Genomic DNA, 22925 nt, shown 5'->3' with positions numbered 1-22925 from the left:
GCACTACAGCTTTACCTCCCTGTGTTTCTATCGCAGTATGACCCCTCCCTAAGAGTCCATCAAAGATTCTTCCCTATTGTCCAGTTTCTCAAACAGGTCCTTAATAAAAACCTACCATCTCCCTATTCTTTTTTCCTGGGAGCCCCCGGTCTCTGTCAAAACAAAGACCCTTAAACTGATCTATGGACCGCATGTCAAGGTTTATCCCACCGCCCTGTAGCTGCCATTGTTCAGCGCAGGTCATGCTGTGTTCAAGCTGAACGTATTGTTCTGTTCTCGACAAGTGGCCTTTGCAGACCCTTCCCCTCCTGCCTCCAATGGTCAAGCCCCACTCAGGTGGCCACAGGGCAGGCAGGGGCCACTGGGCCTCAACCGTGGCAGTGGTGGTTGTTTGCCACTGGTGTCCTGGGATTGGTCCAACTATGGCCCTCAAACTTCCACACTTGACTCTTCGGGTAGCGACGGCAAGGAGTCAAGGGCTTCTCAGGAAGCAGTATGGGGGCGCCTCAAGCTCGGAGCACAACCCATCATGCATCAGGCACAATAAAGCACTGTCAAACCCAAAACTTATATTTAGTTCTGTTTCATTTATTGATAATTCAAAATAAAATCTCATTACCAAGATACATAAAACGATCACAATAAAAATGACAATGTTCACGCAGCGCAATTATTAAAACATAATTAAATAAAAATCTGAAAGAGATATATATAAGTTCAGTACTTTCATCTCATAGCAAAATGAAATACTACACACTCCAAAGATGATTCGGGCACAGGTATGCAACATCACCTTTAAATTATAGTAGCACGTGACATCCTCTAGAGCCCCTCACACTCTGGGGGGGCTCTGTCACTTAAGTCTAAAGCTACCTAGAGAAGCCAAGGGTCTGACTAGCACATAGACCCCCAAACCGAGCTCTTCACCACAACATACCTAACATCCTGGAGAAGCAGACCCTCATACAACTCAGGAACACAAACACCTATTCACAAATCCACTAAAGACGGGTTCAATCTAGAGCTGGTAACACTGGAGCAAAAATGAAGGAAACAGGTTAAAAAAATGCTGAATACACATAATGGACACCCACAAGGCCATCACGACAGCCAAATATGCGTATATCACGAACGTATCAATGAAGCGTCAACAGAAACAAAACTAACTTTCACATTTAACAGGAAGTGCCCACAGGGAAGCTTTAAAAGCATTCCCGTCACCGGTGCTCCCAAACGCATGGCAACAAACTTTCTTTCTTTAGCCCTGAGGGCCTCGTTTAGGAGAGTTTGGCACAGGGCAGTGCGCAAGGAATCGTGCTGCGCTGCCGTGCGTCGAAAGAAAAGGGCACGAATGCACCATATCTATGGTGCACAATGGGCAATGCAGGCACCCGTGCGCCATGGTGCAAAGGTGTCTGCGTAGTAGGTTATTGTACACCTTCCTGCACAAAAACAATCACAAGAGGTGTTTTCCTCTTTCTATGTGCGCTGCAGAATGTAGCACACATAGAAGGAGGAGAAATAAGGATATTTCTCCTCGTTGCGCCTCCCTAAAGCCTCCCATGGGGAGTGGATAGAATTGGAGAGCAGTGGTTGGGGGTCTGTGGTGAGTGTCAGACGGTGACAGGGCAGGGAAGACGCCGTGCCACATGCCAGCGTGGCCGCTGGAATGTAGAAGATGTAATGTAATGTAATGTAAAAATCTATTTCTATAGCGCTACTATCACTCCAGGGAGTATCTTGGCTTCCCAGGGGTGTCCCCCATGCCAATCGAATGGCAGCATGGGTGGAGGCCTGTGGTGGCGTGTACAGGAGGGTGTGCAGTGTGCCGTGTACTCACTCCACTCTTCACATACCTCAGAGTCGCGGGTGAGGTTGTTGTTCGAGTCCATGGACACGCACTCCACAGGGTCAGGGTGCTTTTCTGTGATCTCGCTTTCTGGACCCAGGACGTCATTCTGCTGGACGGTGTAGAGGAGGCTCTGCTGGTAAAATTCCTGAATCTCTGCAAAAACAAGGACATGCTCCGGTTAACTTGAGTGTGCATGTTGGATACATTACCACAAAACCCCATAATCACAGGTTCCCTCTTCCTCGTCACAGTCCTTACAAGGGTTAAACGTGGCTCTTTAACCATCAGCTCATTACTGCCCTCTACTCTTCTGCCCTCCTTTGATGTCTGGTTCCATCTTTACCTTGGTCCACCCTCTGGGAGTCAGCGCCTAGACACCCACGGGTGTTAGAAATCCTCATTTCATTTCATCAATGTCCTTAAAACAAACAGCAGCAGGAGATCTGTGCATTTGCAAACAGGCTTGGGTCTTCCCCTGTGCCATGACCCTTCACCCAGAAGTACTCCTTGTCTCCCTCCTCAGGGCAGACCCTGCATTGGAAGCTACTCTCAGTAAGATGAGCAGGAATGTATTTTTCATGTACAATTAGGGTTTCCAGTTTCAATCAATTGACAAGGATTGAACCCACCAGAGGGCACATGTCCTTCTAGAATAGATGCTAACTGAAAGACGCGTCATTTCAATGCACTGACAATGGCGCCCTCTAGGGGAGCATGAGTGCACACCATAATCAATAACTTTACAGCCCAGAGATACTACTGTTCCTGCAGTGAAACACGCTGAAGAGGCAGTGGCGTAACGAAACCTGAGGGGGCCCCCCTGCAAAGTACATGGAGGGGGCCCCCCACCCACCGCCCACCACTTTTCCCCACCGCTCAAAAATCTGGTACATTTTGAATTGAAACCTTTAATTAAATGCCTCTATATTCACATACTCAAAGTTCGAATAAGAAAGTAAGAAACACTCTTAACATATAAGCTACGCCATTTGCAACATTATTGTCAAGAGCAGATTATTTAGCTCAGGAATCAGAGCAATGCCAAGGAGCGGTCCTATTGTTTGAGGAACTGCCTATCGCTGAAGAACAACTACATAGGGTCTGAATTAGAATTGACATTGATGGTAAATGACTTGAAACTCTGAAAGACAAACCCAAATCTGCCATTTAACAGACTCGACTGAAAATATACATGAGCGCTACACAGGATATAACCCAGTATCCTGCCAGCTCCAAGAGAAATAAATGAATATGTGATGTTACAACGCGATCAAAATTATTGCGGTATGTTACATCGCAGTTTTTACAACGCCAGCTGTTACAACGACTTGTGCTGGAGGGCACTGGACTTAGGAATAGTATGATTTACTATTCCAACACCAGTCTACGTACAGTAGGGAAGGTGATGGAATCGTAAATCATACTATTCCTTAGGTTAGAGCGCCATCCAGCGCAAGTCGTTGTAACACATTGCGTTGTAATACCCGTGATGTAAAGGCATTGCGAAGCAATGCCTGCGTGGTAATGGATGTCTCCCAAAATAAACTGGTGTGAATTATCTGCATGCCACACACTTGCGTCTGTCTGGGATTTTGTATGATATTAACCACTCTATAGTATTTAAAGTGAACTGAGGATGCAATTTCAATAGCTACCATCAGGGCTTTAGTAGTAAGCAGGGCAGAAACAGGCTGGCACACAAGGCTGAGGATGAAAACTGCTTGGATGCTTCAGAACATTGATGCAGATGTGTGTCTGTATTTATCATTTCTGTATTGTAAACAAAGCTAATTACACAATTTCAAGTGCACATTGATAGACAAGTGCAAACAACACCATCAATAAAGCATCATGTAGGATAAAAACAAACCATATTAGCAAGTACCTAATGACAGAATCTATACTAACTGTAGCTGGTGAAGCAAAGAAAAAAGTGCAAATACTTTCAAAGTGCATATTAAAAGAATCAGCAATCCAGCAATATACAAAACTCAAGCATGTTTTGTAAAGCAATCCCCCTTTCTTCTTGCATCAAGGTGAAAACACTTTCAAAGTACGTGATGTAAACAAATCCAGCAGTGTGCAGAAATGAAGCCAGGTTGGTCAAACAATCCTCCCTTTGGTTTGTGTATGAAAGCGCAAATATTTCAAAGTGACTGGTCAAACAATAACAAGCCCAGCAGCATACACAAATCAAATCTAACCAGTTTAATCAGACTATGGCCCTTTGGTTTGTGAATGAAGGTGCAGCTATTTCAAAGTCACAGTTAAAACAGTAATAAGTACAGCAGGCAGCAGCATACAAAAATCAAACCAGATTGGTCAACCAATGCCCCTTTGGTTTGTGCATGAAGGTGCAGATATGTCAAAGTCCCTGTTAAAACAATAACAAGTCCAGCAGGCAGCAGCATACAAAAATCAAACCAGTTTGGTCAACAAATGCCCCTTTGGTTTGTGCATGAAGGTGCAGATATTTCAAAGTCTCTGTTAAAACAATATTACGTCCAGCAGGCAGCAGCATACACAAATCAAACCAGTTTGGTCAACCAATGCCCCTTTGGTTTGTGCATGAAGGTGCAGATATTTCAAAGTCACTGTTAAAACAATAATAAGTCCAGCAGGCAGCAGCATACAAAAATCAAACCAGTTTAGTCAACCAATGCCCCTTTGGTTTGTGCATGAAGGTGCAGATATTTCAAAATCACTGTTAAAACAATAATAAGTCCAGAAAGCAGCAGCACACAAAAATCAAACCAGTTTAGTCACCAATGCCCCTTTGGTTTGTGCATGAAGGTGAAGATATTTCAAAGTCACTGTTAAAACAATAATAAGTACAGCAGGCAGCAGCATATAAAAATCCCTGTACTGTACCCTTCCCAGGCATACACACATCTAGCGAGAGTCACTGCTACTGCACAGCACTGAACATCTACCTGAAGTAGGCCAAGGGTGAGTCAGCACATAGCAGTGGAACTTTAAAGTGAGTGAGCCTGTTGGGCTCAATCCAGTGACAGGGTAAAAACTATCTGTTCACTACTACTGTTCACTACACAGTATGCTGCCACCACTGCGCTTGTGCTGCTTAACACCTGGCGAAGGCTGTAGCCTTCCACCACTATAAGGATAGCACTTTGGGTGCCCCTCCTGGTCCAACAAGACTGCATACCGTGAGACAGACCTGTGTCATGGCGTACCCACATGATCTGTGCTCACCTATGAGAAAAAAATCAGCATTAGGGATCCAGACAACAGTACAGTAGAGCCATCAGGGCAGGAGTACACGTCTTTAGACATGCAGAGGAATTTTCAGATAGATAGATTCTTTAAGGGGGCAAAAGTCATTTGTATGCAATTATGAAGGCATTTCAAGCCAGGATCACAATCATGATTGTAGGCTTCGAAAACCTCTCTGAAATCATAATAGTATAGGTAAATAGCTTGTTACTCTTCTCTTCTCTTCAAGCCTGAAGGGGGGCATGGTACCATAAATTGAGGTAACACTTCATCCACTCTTACTTTGTCTATTTTGAGTTCCTGCTAAAAAAGAGCCACAGTAGGAGAGCACTAATATTTCTCTTCAAGATTAAAATATTTAGCAATCTCTTCTGAAAGCTAAAGTGGTATTTCTCACTATGGTTATAAAAGCAGAATATGCAGCAGTCATGGGTCGTCGGGTAGGCACTCAGGGTAAGCCAATTCAAGGTGTCGCCAAAACTGGTGCAGAGAAAATTAACGGGTTAAAATGAAAGGAAACATTAAGCCCCCTTACAGGTGGTCTGGATTGAGATGTCAGGATACTATCCAGCCAGAAAGAGAGATTCCAGACAGTATATCCAGACCTGAGTCCTGCTGTTCTGAGTACTGGCCTCTAGAATGTGAATTAACACGTGAACTGGGAATAACCTGGACCAAAACGGCATCTGGAGCCTCCCTTCTATGGACAAATCTGCTTCGATTCACCATCAGCTATTAGGAGGTGAGTGCAGGACCAGGTCAGCCTTTGTAGGGTGGGTAGGGCTTTAGGGGGTATTAGAGGCAATGGGCTCTGATGGTGTAAGAGGGCACCAGAGAATGGGGTGTATTCTTGGGACTGAATTCCAGAAGTAAGCCAAGAGTTTTCCTGGTTTATTAATGAAACTTGAAAGTAAGCCAGGAGTACTGCAAGAATACATCATACCTACCAATATCAAACCTTTTGTGAATCAGGCCATATGTGAGTTGAGCTCCATGAGCCAATTCACAAAAGATTTGCTGTGAGTAGGTGAGACTTACACATATAGAACTCCTATCTTACTTATGAATTGTAGAATTAAGGAAGACTGTTCCTAACTTACTCCTGCCTTCCTCACAGAATTCAAGCATTAGCCAGGAGTACTACAAAATTAAGTCATAGCAAAAACCTTTGGAGATTGTGGCCTGTATCTTTCCCTTTGCAATGTCATTACACATAGAAAAACTCTGCAAAAGGTAAACTCGCAGACACATTTTTCATCCTGGCTAGCCTTGTTGAAAGTGAAAAAATATATTGCTATGCAGTAGAAATTATCACACTATGTAGAGACAAACTTTGTTGGATTGCAATGGGAAACTTTGCAAGCATCGCAAATGGAAATAATTGGGCACTATGTAAATCTTTGCAAGTTAAAAACAGCACCCTTCTACAATCTAACCCTTAGACCTGTTGAGCATCAAATGTCCTCTTTTGGCTGGCGCTATTACCCTACTTGTTCCTTTTTTGTATGTTTTGTAAAATCAATATTAATGCACTCAGAAATTAGAAAAATCAATGGCATGAGTGTCCCAAACATACTTTCAATGCACATTAAGTAATTTAACTTAAATAAAAAGAGTCAGTACATACAAAAATAAAGTAAAATGAAACTGAAAGCTACAACTGACCACAAAAAAGAAACACTGCACGGTCAAGCAAACCCTAAAGAATACACTCTCTCGATATTCAGAATTGTATGCATCAAATCTTATAGGACCTTTAGTACGCCTCATATAATCCAGCCTATTGGAAGACGTTTACATTTTTTTCCAAGCAAAGGTTACCTGACCATTTCATGCTGTTCACAGTGCAGCCAAAATAACCCTGATGAATGGACGATTACCCAGATACTAAGGAAAACAAAAGCGCAATAAACATCTGGAAATTTCCATAGCACTGTCTATCTTTGCCTTTGGCAACACCTAGATCAAGCCTGGATTTCGAGCCAACATTTACCAAGGCAGTTGATAGGTCTTAAAGGACAATCTTTCTGTGTAGGGTTAGTTAAAGGTTCAAATTGTTTTTTATTCAACATGTAAATAGGGGGTTGCTTTCAGTGAGCGCAAGGTGCCACGCGGAGCTGCATGCCAGACTGACATGATGCTTGCATTATGAATGGGTTCAAACTGGGATGGCATGGGGAGCAAAAATACGATGGATTTAGGCCCAGATCGCTGTACTGGGGTGAATGTATGACATTGTTCTGCATTCTGTCCATCAACTGTTCTTTTGCATTTGTCACCCCGAGTGGGACGGGTATGCCCAGACGTGGGTACCGTGCTCTCCATGCCACTGGAATCAAGCTATCCTGGCTGAAGAGGGGTGAAACCCCAAAACCGGTCCTAGGATGCTTGTTTCCAGTCCAGGGAGGACCTGGCTTGGCAGTTCGGGCTGGAATGTTCCCATGAGGCACAGGGTCAAGACTGATTTGCATATGGCTGGGTTCAAACTGGAATGGCATGGTGAGCAAAAAAACGATGGATTTAGGCCCAGATCTCTGTACTGGGGTGAATGTATGACATCGTTCTGCATTCTGTCCATCAACTGTTGTTTTTGCACATGCATTATGAATGAAGCACTAACGAGTGTAGCTCTATATTCCGGCATTTTTCAAAAATACTTATTGTGTCAAATTGTGTAATACAACAGAAAGAGATAACTATATTCATGTGCTGTTTAGAAATATATACATTAAAGTTTTTTATTTGTGGTGTTTTTTCTCAAAGCATTTTTTTTAAATATGCAATTCTATTCAGTGACAATTTTCAAAGTATACGATTTGTACGTTTACTTGCATATCAGTAATATGTGCCATAGCACCAAATTTGAATTTCTGACTATGTGGCTCCGGTGTAATGGAAATATTTTAATGACTAGAGAAAGGATTTTTACCTGAGGAAATGGAAGGAGACGTGACCTAACAGTTGCTTGCAGGCTGCTTTGGTGGTGTCCACGGGAGCAGGCGCAGATGACTGTTGCTGACATGCGTAGTTTACTCTATGCACATGACCCACACTGCAGAGCAATGCGTGGTGTCGCGCAGGCGGCGCACTAAATGTGAACGTGCGACACTGCAGCCGCGTGAGCCCAGCCTCTGTCTCTGAGGCCGAGGGCTGTTTTAATAATGGCCTGCTGCCCGTGCATAGAGCCAGAATGCTAGCAAGAGTGTTCTTGCCACGAGATGCTGTGATATCACTTAACAACAACTGTTTGGGTTTTTTACAAGGCTCGATGGTGCCAGGTGAGCATATCGCCATATAGGCCCGGCTTTTTATGACGTATAATTTCACTGCATTCTTGAGACACTTGGACTGATAATGGCTTTTCAGTAGCTCTGTATGAAAAGGAGGCTTTGTGTGTGTGTGCGTGCGTGCGTGCGTGCGTGTGTGTGTGTGTGTGTGTGTGTGTGTATTTCACTGCCGCTGTCTATTTTGCTTTACTGTATGGGACTAGGAATGAAGCTTACTCCACCTCCGCTACTTTTGCTGCTCTTCTGTGTTTGTGAAGCTTGGGCTGCCTATTCTGTGTGTCTTTTGTATGCATATGTTGCTATCACTGCCATCCCAGAAGGCCTCTGTGCCCTTCGGGCATGTCAGTGCCTGGTGCAGAGTGTCAGGCCCAGATCGGTCCAAGGGCCTGGTCATGGTGGCGGAATGATAAGAGGGGCTTTCATTTGCACAGCTCGAGGTCCTGAGGTCGTCGCTTAGTGACACGTAGACAGTGCAGTATAAATGAGAGTATGGAAGTGTTGTGAGTTAACCACCACTGAAGCACAGAATCCACGTTAAGTAAACTATTAGTGATTGGAAGCGTTCTCATCAGTCATGCCCTCCGTAGAACATGATTCGCTACACGGGTCTCTCACTGCAAAACATTAGACAAGCTGCACTATAAACCATTCTTTCCAAAGATGTAGATAGAACAGGCCTCGGTGTGCTCATGTGAGACATGTTTTGCCACAGATGCACCTTACGGGAAAGAGCTCAGTCAGCCTCTCACACAAACCAGCTGAGCTACTTCAGTTGTTTTAGCTTTAAAGTGACCATCGTCTTTTCATACTTTGTTTTAGCCAGTAGTATCAATAGTCCCAAAATGCAACATCATGTAGGTTAATAAGTTAGAACTGTAACAAGGTGTTACACAGGATAAAGAGCAATGTAGGAAGTAAACATTAAATAAGAGTCTTTCAGACTAAAAGAGTCAGTAGCTCTAAATATGAACAGGAGTCATCAAGACTTGGGAGAGTGAAGGAGAGAGATAGATAAGGGTAAAATGGCGCAACCGGAGGAAGTGCGGAGAAAAGGGAGAGGGTGAAATGAGTGGAGAGAAAGGAGTAATACAAGAGACAGAGGGTGATGGGTGGAGAGAGACTGTTTCCCTAGTCTTCATTGCTTGATTTTGCTCGTGATAAAGTGTCACTCATAGTCGTTGAAATATCACTCATAATTCCAATGAAATTATGGAAATGTCACACATAGCAATCTGAAACCTTGGCAGCTATGATTAGATAGATCATGATTGTAGGACAGTATCGACGCGCAGCAGGACAGAAAGTATAGACCTTCTCTCATGTTTGTTCTGGCACAATAGAAAACTGCTCGGAAAGGCGAAATTAAATACTTGAAAAAAGTTTCACAGAGCACGAAGCAAGTAAATGCGATAAGGATCAGCAAACAAGTGTGAGGCGAGAGGAACCTTAATGAAAATGAAAAATCGAATACAGAAAATGAAAAAAACAAAAAACCTCAAGAAGCTGCAGTGTCTAGGATGGGAGCGGAGGTGTTAGGAAAAGGGAGTTCGACCACCTCCGCACCTGTGATTATTCAGTGATCACACGTCAAGGGCGCACTCCTTGACTTCCCAATCAGGCCAGATAATTACAGCTGAGTTTGCCACGCGCTGCCACCCGCATCTACAGTCTGCCTCCTGAAACTTATCATGAAATGAATACCTGGGAACGGCTGGCAAGATGTCGAGAGGCCTACTTCGGTAGTGTCCACGGGAGCAGGCGCAGATGGCTCTTGCTGACGTCTACGCAGTGCGCACGTGACCCATACTGCCCCACCCTGCAGAGCAATGGTTGATGGCGCGCTGGCGGCACACTAAATGTGACCGTGAGTGCGGAACTCTGAGACCAGCCTCTGTCTCTGAGGCTGAGGGCCTGTTTTAAAAATGGCCTGCAGCCCTTTGCGGTGCATGGGCTGTAGGACATTATCATGATTAAAATGCTCCTCTGCCTCGGAGACTCTTCCGAGGCGAACCGTGCGAGTTAATATTTATTTGGTCCCAGAGTCAAGCCAGTCTGCATTGTGCTGAGGGGGCCCCCTAGACGTGGGGGCCCCCCCGCACCGCGGGGGCTGCGGGGGCCTTTGTTACGCCCCTGTGAAGAGGAGACGTAGAGCTGCACATCTAACCGTGGCATGTGGTAACCACGCCGTCATGGGCGTCTGAACTGCCCCCCGGAAGTGACACTTTGCCCAGGATGTCATTGAACCACGCACTTTCCCCGTGAGCCCAGTTAGCCTGCGTGGAGCGCTGTGGAAAGAAACATAATGAAGCGGACACTGCGCCCCCTCACTGATGCAGGAGGGAGAGTCACTGGGGTTAAACCTATCGCTGAGGACTGGCCGCCATCTTTAATTGAATCATATCAACGTGAGCCCGGCGTTTGCAAAGCCAGGTGGAAAGAAGGGGTGTAGTGTTAAAGCCACTGATTAACCTTCTGACATTTTGACTCCATCAGCTGAAGAGCAAGTTCTGAAAGACATTCACCCCTGTTTGGGGGTAGACGAAGGACGAGATCCCTTCAAAAGAAGCAGTTCTTGAGCTAGTAAAGGATCACAAGGGAGGGCACTCTTCGGCTGTTCAGATTTATATTATTTATTTCTACATCATAAATTACAATAGCAAAATAATTCAAATAAGTCGGTGAAAGACAATAAGAGACAAGAATGTTATTCAGAGTCACAGAGGCCGCGTTGTTTTCTTCGACTGGTCCTAGCCAGTGTTTAGTACCGTAGTATTTCTTCCTGTCCACCTACTCTCACTTAAGTCCTGGGATAATAGTGTCACCAGCTTCAAAGAAGAGTTAAAGAACAGTCTTTGTGTCCCATGAAAGATGCAGAGTAACAGCAGCCATCGTCTCTTGTAAGCTGGACTAAAGGCACGGCTCTAAGGCGTCTCTGCAGTTCAAACTGAAAATGGCAGCATGACAGCTGTTGATCATGGATCATCCCTCGTCGCATCTTCAGCAACCATCTCTTGTGCATCTTCAGGGACGATCACTTGTTGCATCTTCAGGGACCATCACTTGTCCCATCTTCAGGGACCATCTCTTGTGCATCTTCAGGGACCATCTCTTGAGCATCTTCAGGGACCATCACTTATCGCATCTTCAAGGACCATCACTTGCCACATCTTCAGGGACCATCTCTTGTTGCGTCTTCAGGGGTCATCTCCAGTCACCTCTTCAAAGATCACCTCTTCTCACGTCTTAAAGGACTACCTCTTGCTATGTCTTCAGGAACCTTCTCTTACCATGTCTTCATGGACCATCTCTTCTTGTGTCTTCACAGACCATCTCTTGTCATGGCTTCACAGACCATCTCTTGTCATGGCTTCACAGACCATCTCTTGTCATGTCTTCATGGACCATCTCTTGTCATGTCTTCTAGGACCATCACTTGTCGCCTTTTCAGAAACCATCTTTTGTCACATCTCAATGGACCATCTCTTGTGGCATCTTCAGGGACCATCTCTTGTCATGCCTTCATGGACAATTTCTTGATCCAACTTCAGGGACCTCCTCTTCTCACGTCTTCGTGTGCCATAAATTGTCGCATCTAAAAGGACCATCTCTTGTCAGTTCTTTAGGGACCATCTCTTGTCACTTCTTCCAGAACCAGCTCTTGACATGCCTTGAAGGAACAGAAAACGGATTAAAAGCTGTTTTCCATAGATCCTGTGAACTAAGTTATCATTTTCAGTTAAAACAAAGGTCTAGTGCCCACAGACTAAGCAAAGCTAACCACAACTGTCCAAAGCTATAACATAAATTGTTGTCACAGCACCTTCACTGAAAGGTTTGGAATGTGGAGGCATGGAAGGGCATTAAGTATGAGGCTTTGCTTAAGTTGGGCAGTGTAGGAAAGTAGGATCTGCTTTCATGGTCACCCCCACCTGTTGCCTGGTGTCAGTGTGTTTTTGACCTATTCTGCTGGGATCCTGCTAATCAGGACCCCAGAAACTACTGTGCTTTCTCCCCTAAATTGATAATGGTGCGTACTTTGGTACCTCCAAAATTGGCTACTGGTGTACCATTATAAGGCCCTAGTATATGGCACTATGGTACCCAGGGCATAGGTACACCAGGGGTCTCCATGGGCTGAAGCATGTATTATGCCACCCATGGGAGTCCACTTACATTGTGACTACAGGCCTGTAACTGCAGCCTGTGTGAGTTGGTGCTAGCACCACTTACATTAAAAATATGTTTCCTTATATCTGAGGTTGCTGCACCTAAAACCTGTGAGTCACCCCATGGCAGGCTCTTCTGTCCTGAGGGCCGGGTGCTTGGTTATAAGTGTGAGGGTGCCCCTGCACAGATATAAGTGTCCTTATATCTAAAGTCACTGCACTAAAACCAATAAGTCACCTCATAGCAGACTCTTCGGTCCTGATGGCAGTGTGCTTAGTTATAAGTCTGAGGGTGCCCCTGCATAAGCAGGACACTCCTACAAACCTCGGAGTCAATTCTCCACGCTTAGTTAGTGCAGTCAAACAATTTAATACATATAGTGGACATCAGTCATTATGAGGTGTCTAACTATATCGTGGCTGCACCGAACCCAGTCATGTTTGGCATCAACATGTTGGAATCATACCCCAACACCGATTCCAGTGTTGGAAGTATGATCCCATGTACTGGGGTACTTCTTAGGGGACCCCCCTGTACTCCCGGTAACAGCCTTTCAGGGTCGGACAGCAAGCTAGTGCAGCTGCCGACCACAGACACAATTCTGTTCTCCTACTGCTGAACTAAGCTCGCGGCAGGGGAAGACAGAATAATAGGTTTCCTGTCACAGAGAAGTGTGACTACTTCCGAGACAGAGCGATACAAAAGGGTGTGGTGATGGACGGAGCATCAGAACCAATCACACACTCACACCCAGTCAACAGATCCGGGTTTGATCCATCACCGTTCTTTAGCCCACTCTGCCACCCCAGTTCAGACATGGCCATATGCAAATCAGTCTGACCCTGTGCCTCATGGGAACAGTCCAGCCCGAACTGCCAAGCCATGCCTACCCTGGACTGGAAACAAGCTTCCTAGGGCCGGTTTCTGGCATTTCAGCCGTCTTCAGCCAGGCTTGCTTGAATCCAGTGGCAAAGTGAGCAAGGGACTCACGTCTGAGCATACCCTGCCAACTTATGGCGAACAAAGCGGTACAAAAGGGGGTGGTGATGGACCGAGCATCAGAACCAATCACACACTCACACCCAGTCAACAAATCCGGGTTTAATCCATCACCGTTCTTTAGCCCACTCTGCCACCCCAATTCAGACATGGCCATATGCAAATCAGTCTGACCCTGTGCCTCATGGGAACAGTCCAGCCCGAACTGCCAAGCCATGCTTTCCCTGGACTGGAAACAAGCTTCCTAGGACCGGTTTCTGGCATTTCAGCCATCTTCAGCCAGGCTTGCTTGAATCCAGTGGCAAAGTGAGCAAGGGACTCACGTCTGAGCATACCCTGCCAACTTATGGCGAACAAAGTGGTACAAAAGGGGGTGGTGATGGACGGAGCATCAGAACCAATCACACACTCACACCCAGTCAACAGATCCGGGTTTGATCCATCACCGTTCTTTAGCCCACTCTGCCACCCCAGGCCAGACATGGCCATATGCAAATCAGTCTGACACTGTGCCTCATGGGAACAGTCCAGGCCGAACTGCCAATCCATGCCTTCCCTGGACTGGAAACAAGCTTCCTAGGACCGATTTCTGGCATTTCAGCCGTCTTCAGCCAGGCTTGCTTGAATCCAGTGGCAAAGTGAGCAAGGGACTCACGTCTGAGCATACCCTGCCAACTTATGGCGAACAAAGCGGTACAAAAGGGGGTGGTGATGGATGGAGCATCAGAACCAATCACACACTCACACCCAGTCAACAGATCCGGGTTTGATCCATCACCGTTCTTTAGCCCACTCTGCCACCCCAGTTCAGACATGGCCCTATGCAAATCAGTCTGACCCTGTGCCTCATGGGAACAGTCCAGCCCGAACTGCCAAGCCATGCCTTCCCTGGACTGGAAACAAGCTTCCTAGGACCGGTTTCTGGCATTTCAGCCGTCTTCAGCCAGGCTTGCTTGAATCCAGTGGCAAAGTGAGCAAGGGACTCACGTCTGAGCATACCCTGCCAACTTATGGCGAACAAAGCGGTACAAAAGGGGGTGGTGATGGACGGAGCATCATTACCAATCACACACTCACACCCAGTCAACAGATCCGGGTTTGATCCATCACCGTTCTTTAGCCCACTCTGCCACCCCAGTTCAGACATGGCCATATGCTTCCGAGACAGGGCTTATTGTGCTGGGCTGGTGTGGTGGTGCTTGCCAGCGCCACCAGACTGCTTTGAGGGGCACATTTGGTTCCCTCCTTACTTCCTCCAGTTAACACCATTTCAGAGGACCTTGGCTCTCGCTCTGGTGGGAAACTGGACAAAGGACATGGTAGTATCCCACCCTCTGTCCAGCCCCTCATCTGGGAGGGACTCCAGAGTTATTCTAACCTTTTCCTTAGGTTATTTAAAGACTTACCTCCGGGTGGTTCCTTAGATTCATTATGGGGCAAGACTCAACTCTGAAACTACGTCACTCTTCAACCATCTGAGCACTTGGACTTCAACTGGAACTGAGACTGCACCAAGGAAGACTCCTGCTGCTCCTGGTCTAACTGTTCTTCAAGTCTTCTACGTCATCTGTGTCTGTTCCTCTTCCAGGTTCTTAAACAAACCAGTGGACATCAAGGACACCCAAAATAATCTCCCTTGGTGGGAAGGAGTCACTCCCCTGCATCTGCAGGCAACACAATGAAGCTGACCGGTCTGCTGCTCCTGGGGTCCTTCAGACTTCCCAAGGCTCAACAATACAAGTGGTGGTTCTGCAACTCCGCCGAGGCATGATCAGTCCTCTCTGCAGGTATGAGGCCAGTATCTCTCATCAGAACCACTGGGACCAAAACCCCTGTGCACAACGTTGACTTGCCGTTGCCAAGGCTTGTTGGCTTTGCACTCCAGAGATATATGGGCTACAAGAAACTCCAGCCCCAAGCATCTGTTATGTTATGTTAATAGACTTGTGGAGCGCATGGCTGCCCCAGCAACAGGACATCCTTTGCACCGTGGGCCTTCATCTCGGGTGAGCTGCTCAAGGTCCTCTTGCAACTCCTGTGCATTCGGCCAGTGGGTCCTCCTGGGGGTCTTCTTATGCTTCAGTGGCTTCTCTGCTTGGTCGGGGCCTGCTCTGGCTCTCCTGTTGTTGGTGAGTCCCTAGGACCTTGCTGGTCCCAACATTGCTCCTTTTTTGTCTGACACACCAGTTGCAGCTACCAAGGCTTGTTGGTGCTCTCGCCAGACTCCAACCACCTAGTCAATGACATCTAATGTGGGACAGGTCATGCACTGGTCCTGGTCTTCCTCAGCATCGCCTGGTCCGCACAGCTGCAACGACAAAGTCACCGTCGACTCTTAAGAACCTCCTGACATCAGTGGGCATTGTGTCTCCGTGTCTCCTGGTCACCTCCGAGTTGTCCCCTCTGCTTGCAGGTTCTTCACTTCCAGAATACACCCTTGGATTCTACCGAACTCCTTCACAGTCTTCTCCAGAGGCATTTTCTATTAAGTCTTCCATTGTTGTCTACAGCAGGTTCCAACGTCACTTCACCCCTATGCACCTGGCTTTCCTGGTGAGGGTAACCTGGTTCCCGTGGCATCCACGGGTGGGATGGCTCTTCAACCTTCTGTCTTCCAATGGGTTTCTTCGGGTCCTCTGGAAAGGGTCCTTCTTCTTCAAAACTGCAACCGCGCTTTATCTATTGACTTCTATTGGGCACAGTGCTGTGTTCCCACTCTGCATACAGCCTCAGTGTGGTTCCTGGGTACTTACCTTGGGTGGTTCCTTGTGTCCCCTGGTCTTCTGGTCCAAGTCCCATTCTCCTTTGCAGTTTGCATTCCACTTTCTTAATATATGGTTTGGTCTCCCACTGGAGACCACTGTATTTTGTGTTACTTAAGTGATTGCATTTGAAGTATTCTTTTTTTTTTTAATACATTTTTTTATTTATTTTTTAATTATTTGTCAGAAAAGCAGTAATTTCAATTAATCCAGAAAAAGAAACAGAGAATAACGATGCAAATTTTTCCATACATATATCATTCCGACCAAGTAAAACCTTGCAAAATATACCATACCAAGATCTTAAAAAGGGAGAAAAAAAAAAGAACGAGAAGGGAGAAGGCCAATTTTAGCCGAGTATCATACTCATTACAAAGAGGGAAAATACACCAAGATACCATATTTTCTACTGATCCATCAGTGGTCCCCAAACTTGACTACCCCTTATCTTCGCTCTCCGACCTTTACATTTATACAGATCCAACTCCAAATTAAATACATGAAAGAGTCTGGCATGCCAAGCCTGGTATGTCAGAAGGTCCACATTCTTCCATTTTGATACAATCATTATACAAAATATTGCTGTTACCATGAAACAAAAACATACTTGAGTCAGTTCCATCTGTAAGGTCTCATCATAGCCAAGTAGCATCATGGTTGATGTTAGAGGAGCAACCCGCCCTAAAGATTGGTACAAAAAGGTTTTGATCCCCTGTTCACTTCCAATGCATCTAGTTTGGTGCAATCGGAAAACATATGGACCATATCTGCGGGTCCCTGTCCACACCTTGGGCAATGATCATTTTCCCTTTTTCCCCATACAAACAATTTTGCCGGTGTAAAATATAAGCTAAATACTGTTTTAAAATGTTGGGCTTTTAAGTTGGCGGATCTACTTAAATCAACAGCCTGATTCTCCAGTTTGCCTGCCCAAGGACTTTCGGTCCTGACTATGTCATCAGAGTTAGCACTTATCAAGATGGAATATAGATCTTTGATTTGAGGCTGCTTATACACAATACACTCTAACAATGGGATTCGAGCCATATTGGTGAACTGTAATACAACAGGTCTAATTGCCTCCCTAAGCTGAGCATACTTAAAGAGTGATCTGGAGTCCACACTGTATCGTTCCTGAAGTTCTACAAATGACATAACTCCATTCAAATCAATAACATCTCCTAAATTACTGATTCCAGCCTGTTCCCAGGTTTTACCTGTTTTATCATAGAGTGGGGCCAGAAAGACTGGTGATCGCCACAATAACAGGTATCTCTGGAATTTGGGAATTTCTAGAATCTTACACACCTTATGCCAAACGTTCCAGGCTGCTCTAAGGGGCTTAAAGCGGGCTTTCTTGTAGTAGCTACTCTCCAGCTGCCTCAGTAAGACCCCTGGTGCTGCACCTCCTATGGCTTGCTCAAAAATGGAAGGAGGGACTTCACTTTCCTGACCTCCCGGGATTGTTTCTGCCCCTGTATTAGATTTAAACAATATGGCCATTTGCTGCAGCGTTATGGCCCAGTAGTAATATAATAGGTTGGGAACGGCCAGCCCCCATCAGTCTTTGTGGTAAAGTCATTAATTTCATTGATCTCCTGATCTTCTCATAGCCCCAAATAAATTGTGAGAAAATCCTGTCTAATTTCTTGAAGAGAGCATTTGAGGGTTCCAGCGGAATGCAACGAAATAAATAAAAGACCTTAGGAAACATTATCATTTTAAGCACATTGCCTCTTCCTATAATGGACAGATGTAAATGATCTATTCTTTTTAGTTCTCCACATATCTTCTCTATGAGAGGAACCGAGTTGATATCCCATATGGATCCAACATCTGCAGAGATATTTATCCCAAGATATGTAGCAGCCTCCGTCTTTCGTGGGTCCTGACATGGAGCAGTTTTAGTGCAGACAATCTTAGTCTTGTCGGTATTCAGGCCATACCCCGATTGCCTACCGAATTCCAAGGCCAGGGCTTTGATCCTTTTTATTGCTCCCAATGGGTCAGGGGTGACGACTGCTATATCGTCAGCATAAGCTAGCACTTTGGTGTTAAATCTCCTGACCACTATTGGTTTAATTGCCTGATCATGTAAAATTGATCTAATTAGTGGATTTATATAAAGTGCAAAAAGGATTGGAGAGCAGGGGCAGCCCTGTCTTGTTCCACGAGCGATCGGGATCCTTTCAGACTCCCTACCCATCAATTGTATTCTAGCATAGGATTGTACATACATATCCCTTAAGGCAGTTAATATACGCTGTCCAAATCCATTAATTCTTAAATTACCCCATAGGTATGCCCATTCGACCTGGTCAAAAGCGTTTTGTGCGTCAAGAAGAATTAGGGACATCTGTTCCCCTGAAGCTTCCGCTATATCAAATAAAGATATTACTCGTCGGACATGATCCATAGTCCCTCTCCCTGGAAGGAAGCTGTGTTGCCATGGGCTCACCAGAGAGGAGATCATTCTTGCTAGTCTGATCGCAATGATCTTAGAATATAATTTTTCATCTGCGTTTATCAGAGAGATCGGTCTGTATGAAGCTGGATCCTCTGCCACTTTTCCCTTCTTCAGGAAAATAACAATATTAGTCTCCTGCAAAGATTGAGGCGGGATCCCCTTCTGCTGTACGGCCAAGAACAAGTCTAGTAAAAGAGGGACTAGCTCTATCTGTAGAGCCTTATAGATTTCGATCGGGATCCCGTCAGGGCCTGCCGCCTTACCAGAGGCCATCGCCTGAAGTGCCTCGATAACCTTGTTAATTGAGATGTCTTCCTCTAGCTCCTGAATAACAGGGGAAATTGCATCAGTTCCCGTGTATGCTGTCGTTGGAGTTTCGTCCCTAGCCCTATACAAATCCCCATAGAAATCTACAAATATTTTGAGTATATCTGGGAGTTCTGTAGCCATTTCCCCATCCTTCCCTTTAGTCTCGAAACATTATTTGCCGCTGCCCTTTGTCTTAGGCGAAGTGCCAGGTGTTTCTGTGTGGTCTCTCCATATTCATAGTTATCTCTGACATGGGTTTGGAATGAATCCGCCACTGATTTATTATAAAACCCGTTAATTTTAGCCTTAGTTCTTATGACTTCAAGTTCTAGCTGGGTTTGTCGCTCCCCCTGCTTTTGAGCAATAGCTGCATTTGAAGTATTCTTGTGTATTGTGTTGATATCTCTGGATAGGAGATATATATATGTGATAGTGATATTGTGTAGTAATAAATAGACTTGTTTTTGCTAAACACTGTGTGGGTTCTTTTCATCTAATCTACACTACAGGTTAAACTAGTAAAACAAGCTGCTTAACACACCTTCAAGATAAGACCGAAGGCTGCTCTCCACAGCTACCACTTTAAGAGCTTTCTGTGGTTTTTAAAGACCATTAAAACCACCCACCATAAGGGTCGTCTGGATTAGTGGGAGATGCGCCACTTGAATAAGTGTGCACTATATACTAAGCCAGCCTCCTACAGGCAAGGTGCTTGCTATAGGTGTTTTAGGATGCAGTACTCTATTTCTGCAAAGTGTGTTTACTTTTGGGCTGAAAATATAAACCATATACAAAATAAATTCAGCAAGAAATGAAATTCTCAAGAAGAAAGAGTTGAGTAAGGCTTGATGCTCTATGGCACTGAAGGCTTCTGAGAGGTTGAGAAGCTTGAGAAGACATGTGTTGCTCTAGTCGTTGGACAGGATGTCATCAGAGACTTCTTAGACAGTTGTGCTATCAGTGCTTCACGGTGGCCTCAATCCTGACAGTCGCTCATGGTAGAAAGGGTTGGTCTTCCATAAAGCCAGTGGCAACTGCATTTTAAGGAACGTTATCCTAAATGGCAGATTGGAATGGGTAAAAGTTGGGATCTGCCCAAACTGCAGCATGTCTGGGAAGACACTTTATTTGAGGGAGATTGCAGGTGCACCCAGCAGTGATCCGAAAGAATTTTCTGGAGAGGAATTTTACTGTAGACACATGAATGATGTTACCCTTTTAGGAAGTGGCCTTCAACAGGTCCAGGAGTCTTGAAAGATTGTTAACAGAGAATGCCTTGAAGTGAGCAAATGGTGGGTTGTACCAAGGGGCGTTGGTTGTTGCTGTGTGCCACTGATATGTAGCCTGATTATGTTGATCGTCGTGAAAAGTTGTTAACGGAATGTTCACAAGGTGGGTTGCAGATTGGGTGGATGCAGTACTTGAGGGTGATAGGTCTGCATGTCTTGGAGGCTTCCCTCGTGATAGTAGGGTAGCATGCTGCGTTGGCCAACTGTGATCAGTTTCCTACGATATGCAAAACGCAAGGTCTTCTTCTATGTGGTCAGTACCACATCTTGTACTGCCTTCTGATGGATTGTTTGCTGATGGGATACCAAGGAGCAGGGGGCTAGATATTCGAGGAGTGACTGTGAATGGAGTGTGGATCTGCAGTTCCCTGCATGTCAACAGATGACCAGGTATGATTATATGGTAAGAGAGTTCAGGTTCTTGTAGGGAGCATCGAAAGGGAAGTTCTTGAATGAGAGTGACAGGTGAAGCTGGGCATGGATGAGCAGATGAAACGCCGGACATTGCTTTTTATTGTCAGGAGCATGTCAAGCTGTTTGTGTTCAGCTGTCTGCAGCAGATTGAGTATGGTTTCCTCCAGGTTCTTGGTAGTTGGGTTCCCATCGCACAGGAAGATGCAGTTGAAGCCACTGGTTGAAGATGCTTGAACAACATTATCGGCTGCAAGTTCAACATCCCCAAAGAAGTCACAGGCAAGAGCTTGAAATAAGCTCTCTTCGGTCTGCAGGTGACATCCCTTGCTAGTGGAGTCTTTGACCCTTGTGTCTCTGATGTGTAACTCATAAAAGCATAACCTTTGAACCTCATTCCTGGAGTGTCCTGTTCCTGTCAGTATAGCATTCAAGGCTTTTTTAGGTCTCGCCTAGGCAGCGTGCATGCGCTGCCCTAGATGATGACCTTTAGAAATTGGTCAGCATTTTTCAAGCACTCGTGCTTGTGCTGATATCCACCTTGCGGGAGAGAGCAGCGGCATGCACTAATTGAAAACAGATGGTCGGCACGCGCTCCCGCAAGGTGGATGCCAGCACGAGTGCTTGAAAAGCGGTAGATTGACTGCGCCTGTTCCATTAGCTCACGGTCCGCACGCTTCTTTATTTATTTATTTACTTTAGAACGCGGTCCGCTAACTTTAGCGGCCGCACTAGGTTTATTTCATTAATTTGACGCGCGTGTATTCGCCGCCATGCAATGCCGACAATCTCTCCTTCTAACACGATCTGCATGACTTTTGGGCAGAAGTCTGATACCCTGCATTACTGCTGAGGAGGAGTCCGATACCCTGCTTGACTGCTGAGAAGTACCCAGTGCTGTTGCAGAGGATCTCAACTCACACACTGCATTGCTGCTGTGGGGCTGCACCTGATAAGATCTGCATTTCTGCTGGGGAGGCGGAGTCAGCCAGCATGCATGACTGCTGAGGAGAAGTACCTAATACTACTCGGGAGGAGCACCCGACACATTCTTTAGTACTGTTGGAAAGGATCACTGGAACTCTGAATGACTGCTGGGGCATCAGGGTCACCTCAATGAGAGCTGTTGTGCACCAGCCTCGAGTGTGGCAGCATGCCCCCTTTACACACTCCCACTATATAAATCATTTCACAGCCCTTGCACTCTGAACAGTTTCACCCTCCATATAATCCAGTCCCTGGTACCATGCTTGCGGGTCCTAAGTCCAGATAGTCTCCGTTTCTGCAGCATCTCTCCTCAGCAGATACTGGTACACTCCGCATTTTATCTTTCATGCATCTCGCTGTAGCGAATCACACTCTCTCCTGCATAACGACCCTTCATCTCTGTATTCTGTCATTCTCTGCCCAGCCCCTGACTGCACATCTCACGCCTGCAGGACTGTACTCTCTGGAGCGGCTCTCCGACACCCACACACTCTCCGCACCACCGACTCCGCTTGTTCTCACACCCTGAGCATCGCCCTCTCCACGCACATCTCACCTCCTGTAAAATCTCACCCTCTGCACCTTCTCGCTGACTGTTCTGAGCGCCACATCACCTCTCCCTCCTCAGTCTCCCTCCATCACCTTCACCTCTGCGTCTCACCCAGTCTCCAGCACACTGAGGACACCCTCACAATCTACTCCTCAAACTATTTCTGGTCCCTTAGTTCGACCTCCTTTATCCACCCCTGCATATCCCCACCCCTCCGCCGCCTCACCACGAACCCCTGCACGGGCTCACAGTCCACCCTCACAGCCTCTGTCCCTGCAGCACATCTCGCCTCAGCCTAACCTGAGCCTCGCAGTGTGGTCTCTCTCCCTCTCTCACCTCACACGCAGTCATTCCTCCATCACCGCTCACCCTCACTGTTTCTCCCCTCTGTCACTGCGCACCCTCACAGTCCCTCCCCTCCATCATCTTGCACCCTCACCCCTCCATCACTTCCACCCCTTTGTCACCGTTCACCCTCACAATCCCATCCCCTCGCACCCTCACAGCCCCACCCCTCCGTGGCCACGCACCCTCACAGCCCCACCCCCTGCATTAAACTACTGCTTTCACTCTGCGGTGTCTCTTCCCATCCTCCTCTCACGCTCTCTTCC

At 46.1% G+C, this 22925-nt stretch overlaps 1 protein-coding gene across 4 annotated transcripts in view; it reads right to left on the bottom strand.

Moving 5' to 3' along the window:
• Positions 1-22925, bottom strand: part of DLG3 (discs large MAGUK scaffold protein 3) — a 1834707-nt gene that overhangs the window by 1540187 nt on the left and 271595 nt on the right. For all 4 annotated transcript variants that reach the window (XM_085608387.1, XM_085608388.1, XM_085608389.1 and 1 more), the window contains exon 3: positions 1857-2005. In XM_085608387.1, the coding sequence (XP_085464513.1) occupies positions 1857-2005 (149 nt within the window). The remainder of the gene's footprint in view (positions 1-1856; positions 2006-22925) is intronic.

This window comes from Triturus cristatus, chromosome 5_2, assembly GCF_964204655.1.
Source record: "Triturus cristatus chromosome 5_2, aTriCri1.1, whole genome shotgun sequence".
Taxonomy (NCBI): Eukaryota; Metazoa; Chordata; class Amphibia; order Caudata; family Salamandridae; genus Triturus; species Triturus cristatus.
The sequence above is the reverse complement of the archived record's forward strand: the minus strand, read 5'-3'. Positions and strand labels throughout refer to the sequence as shown.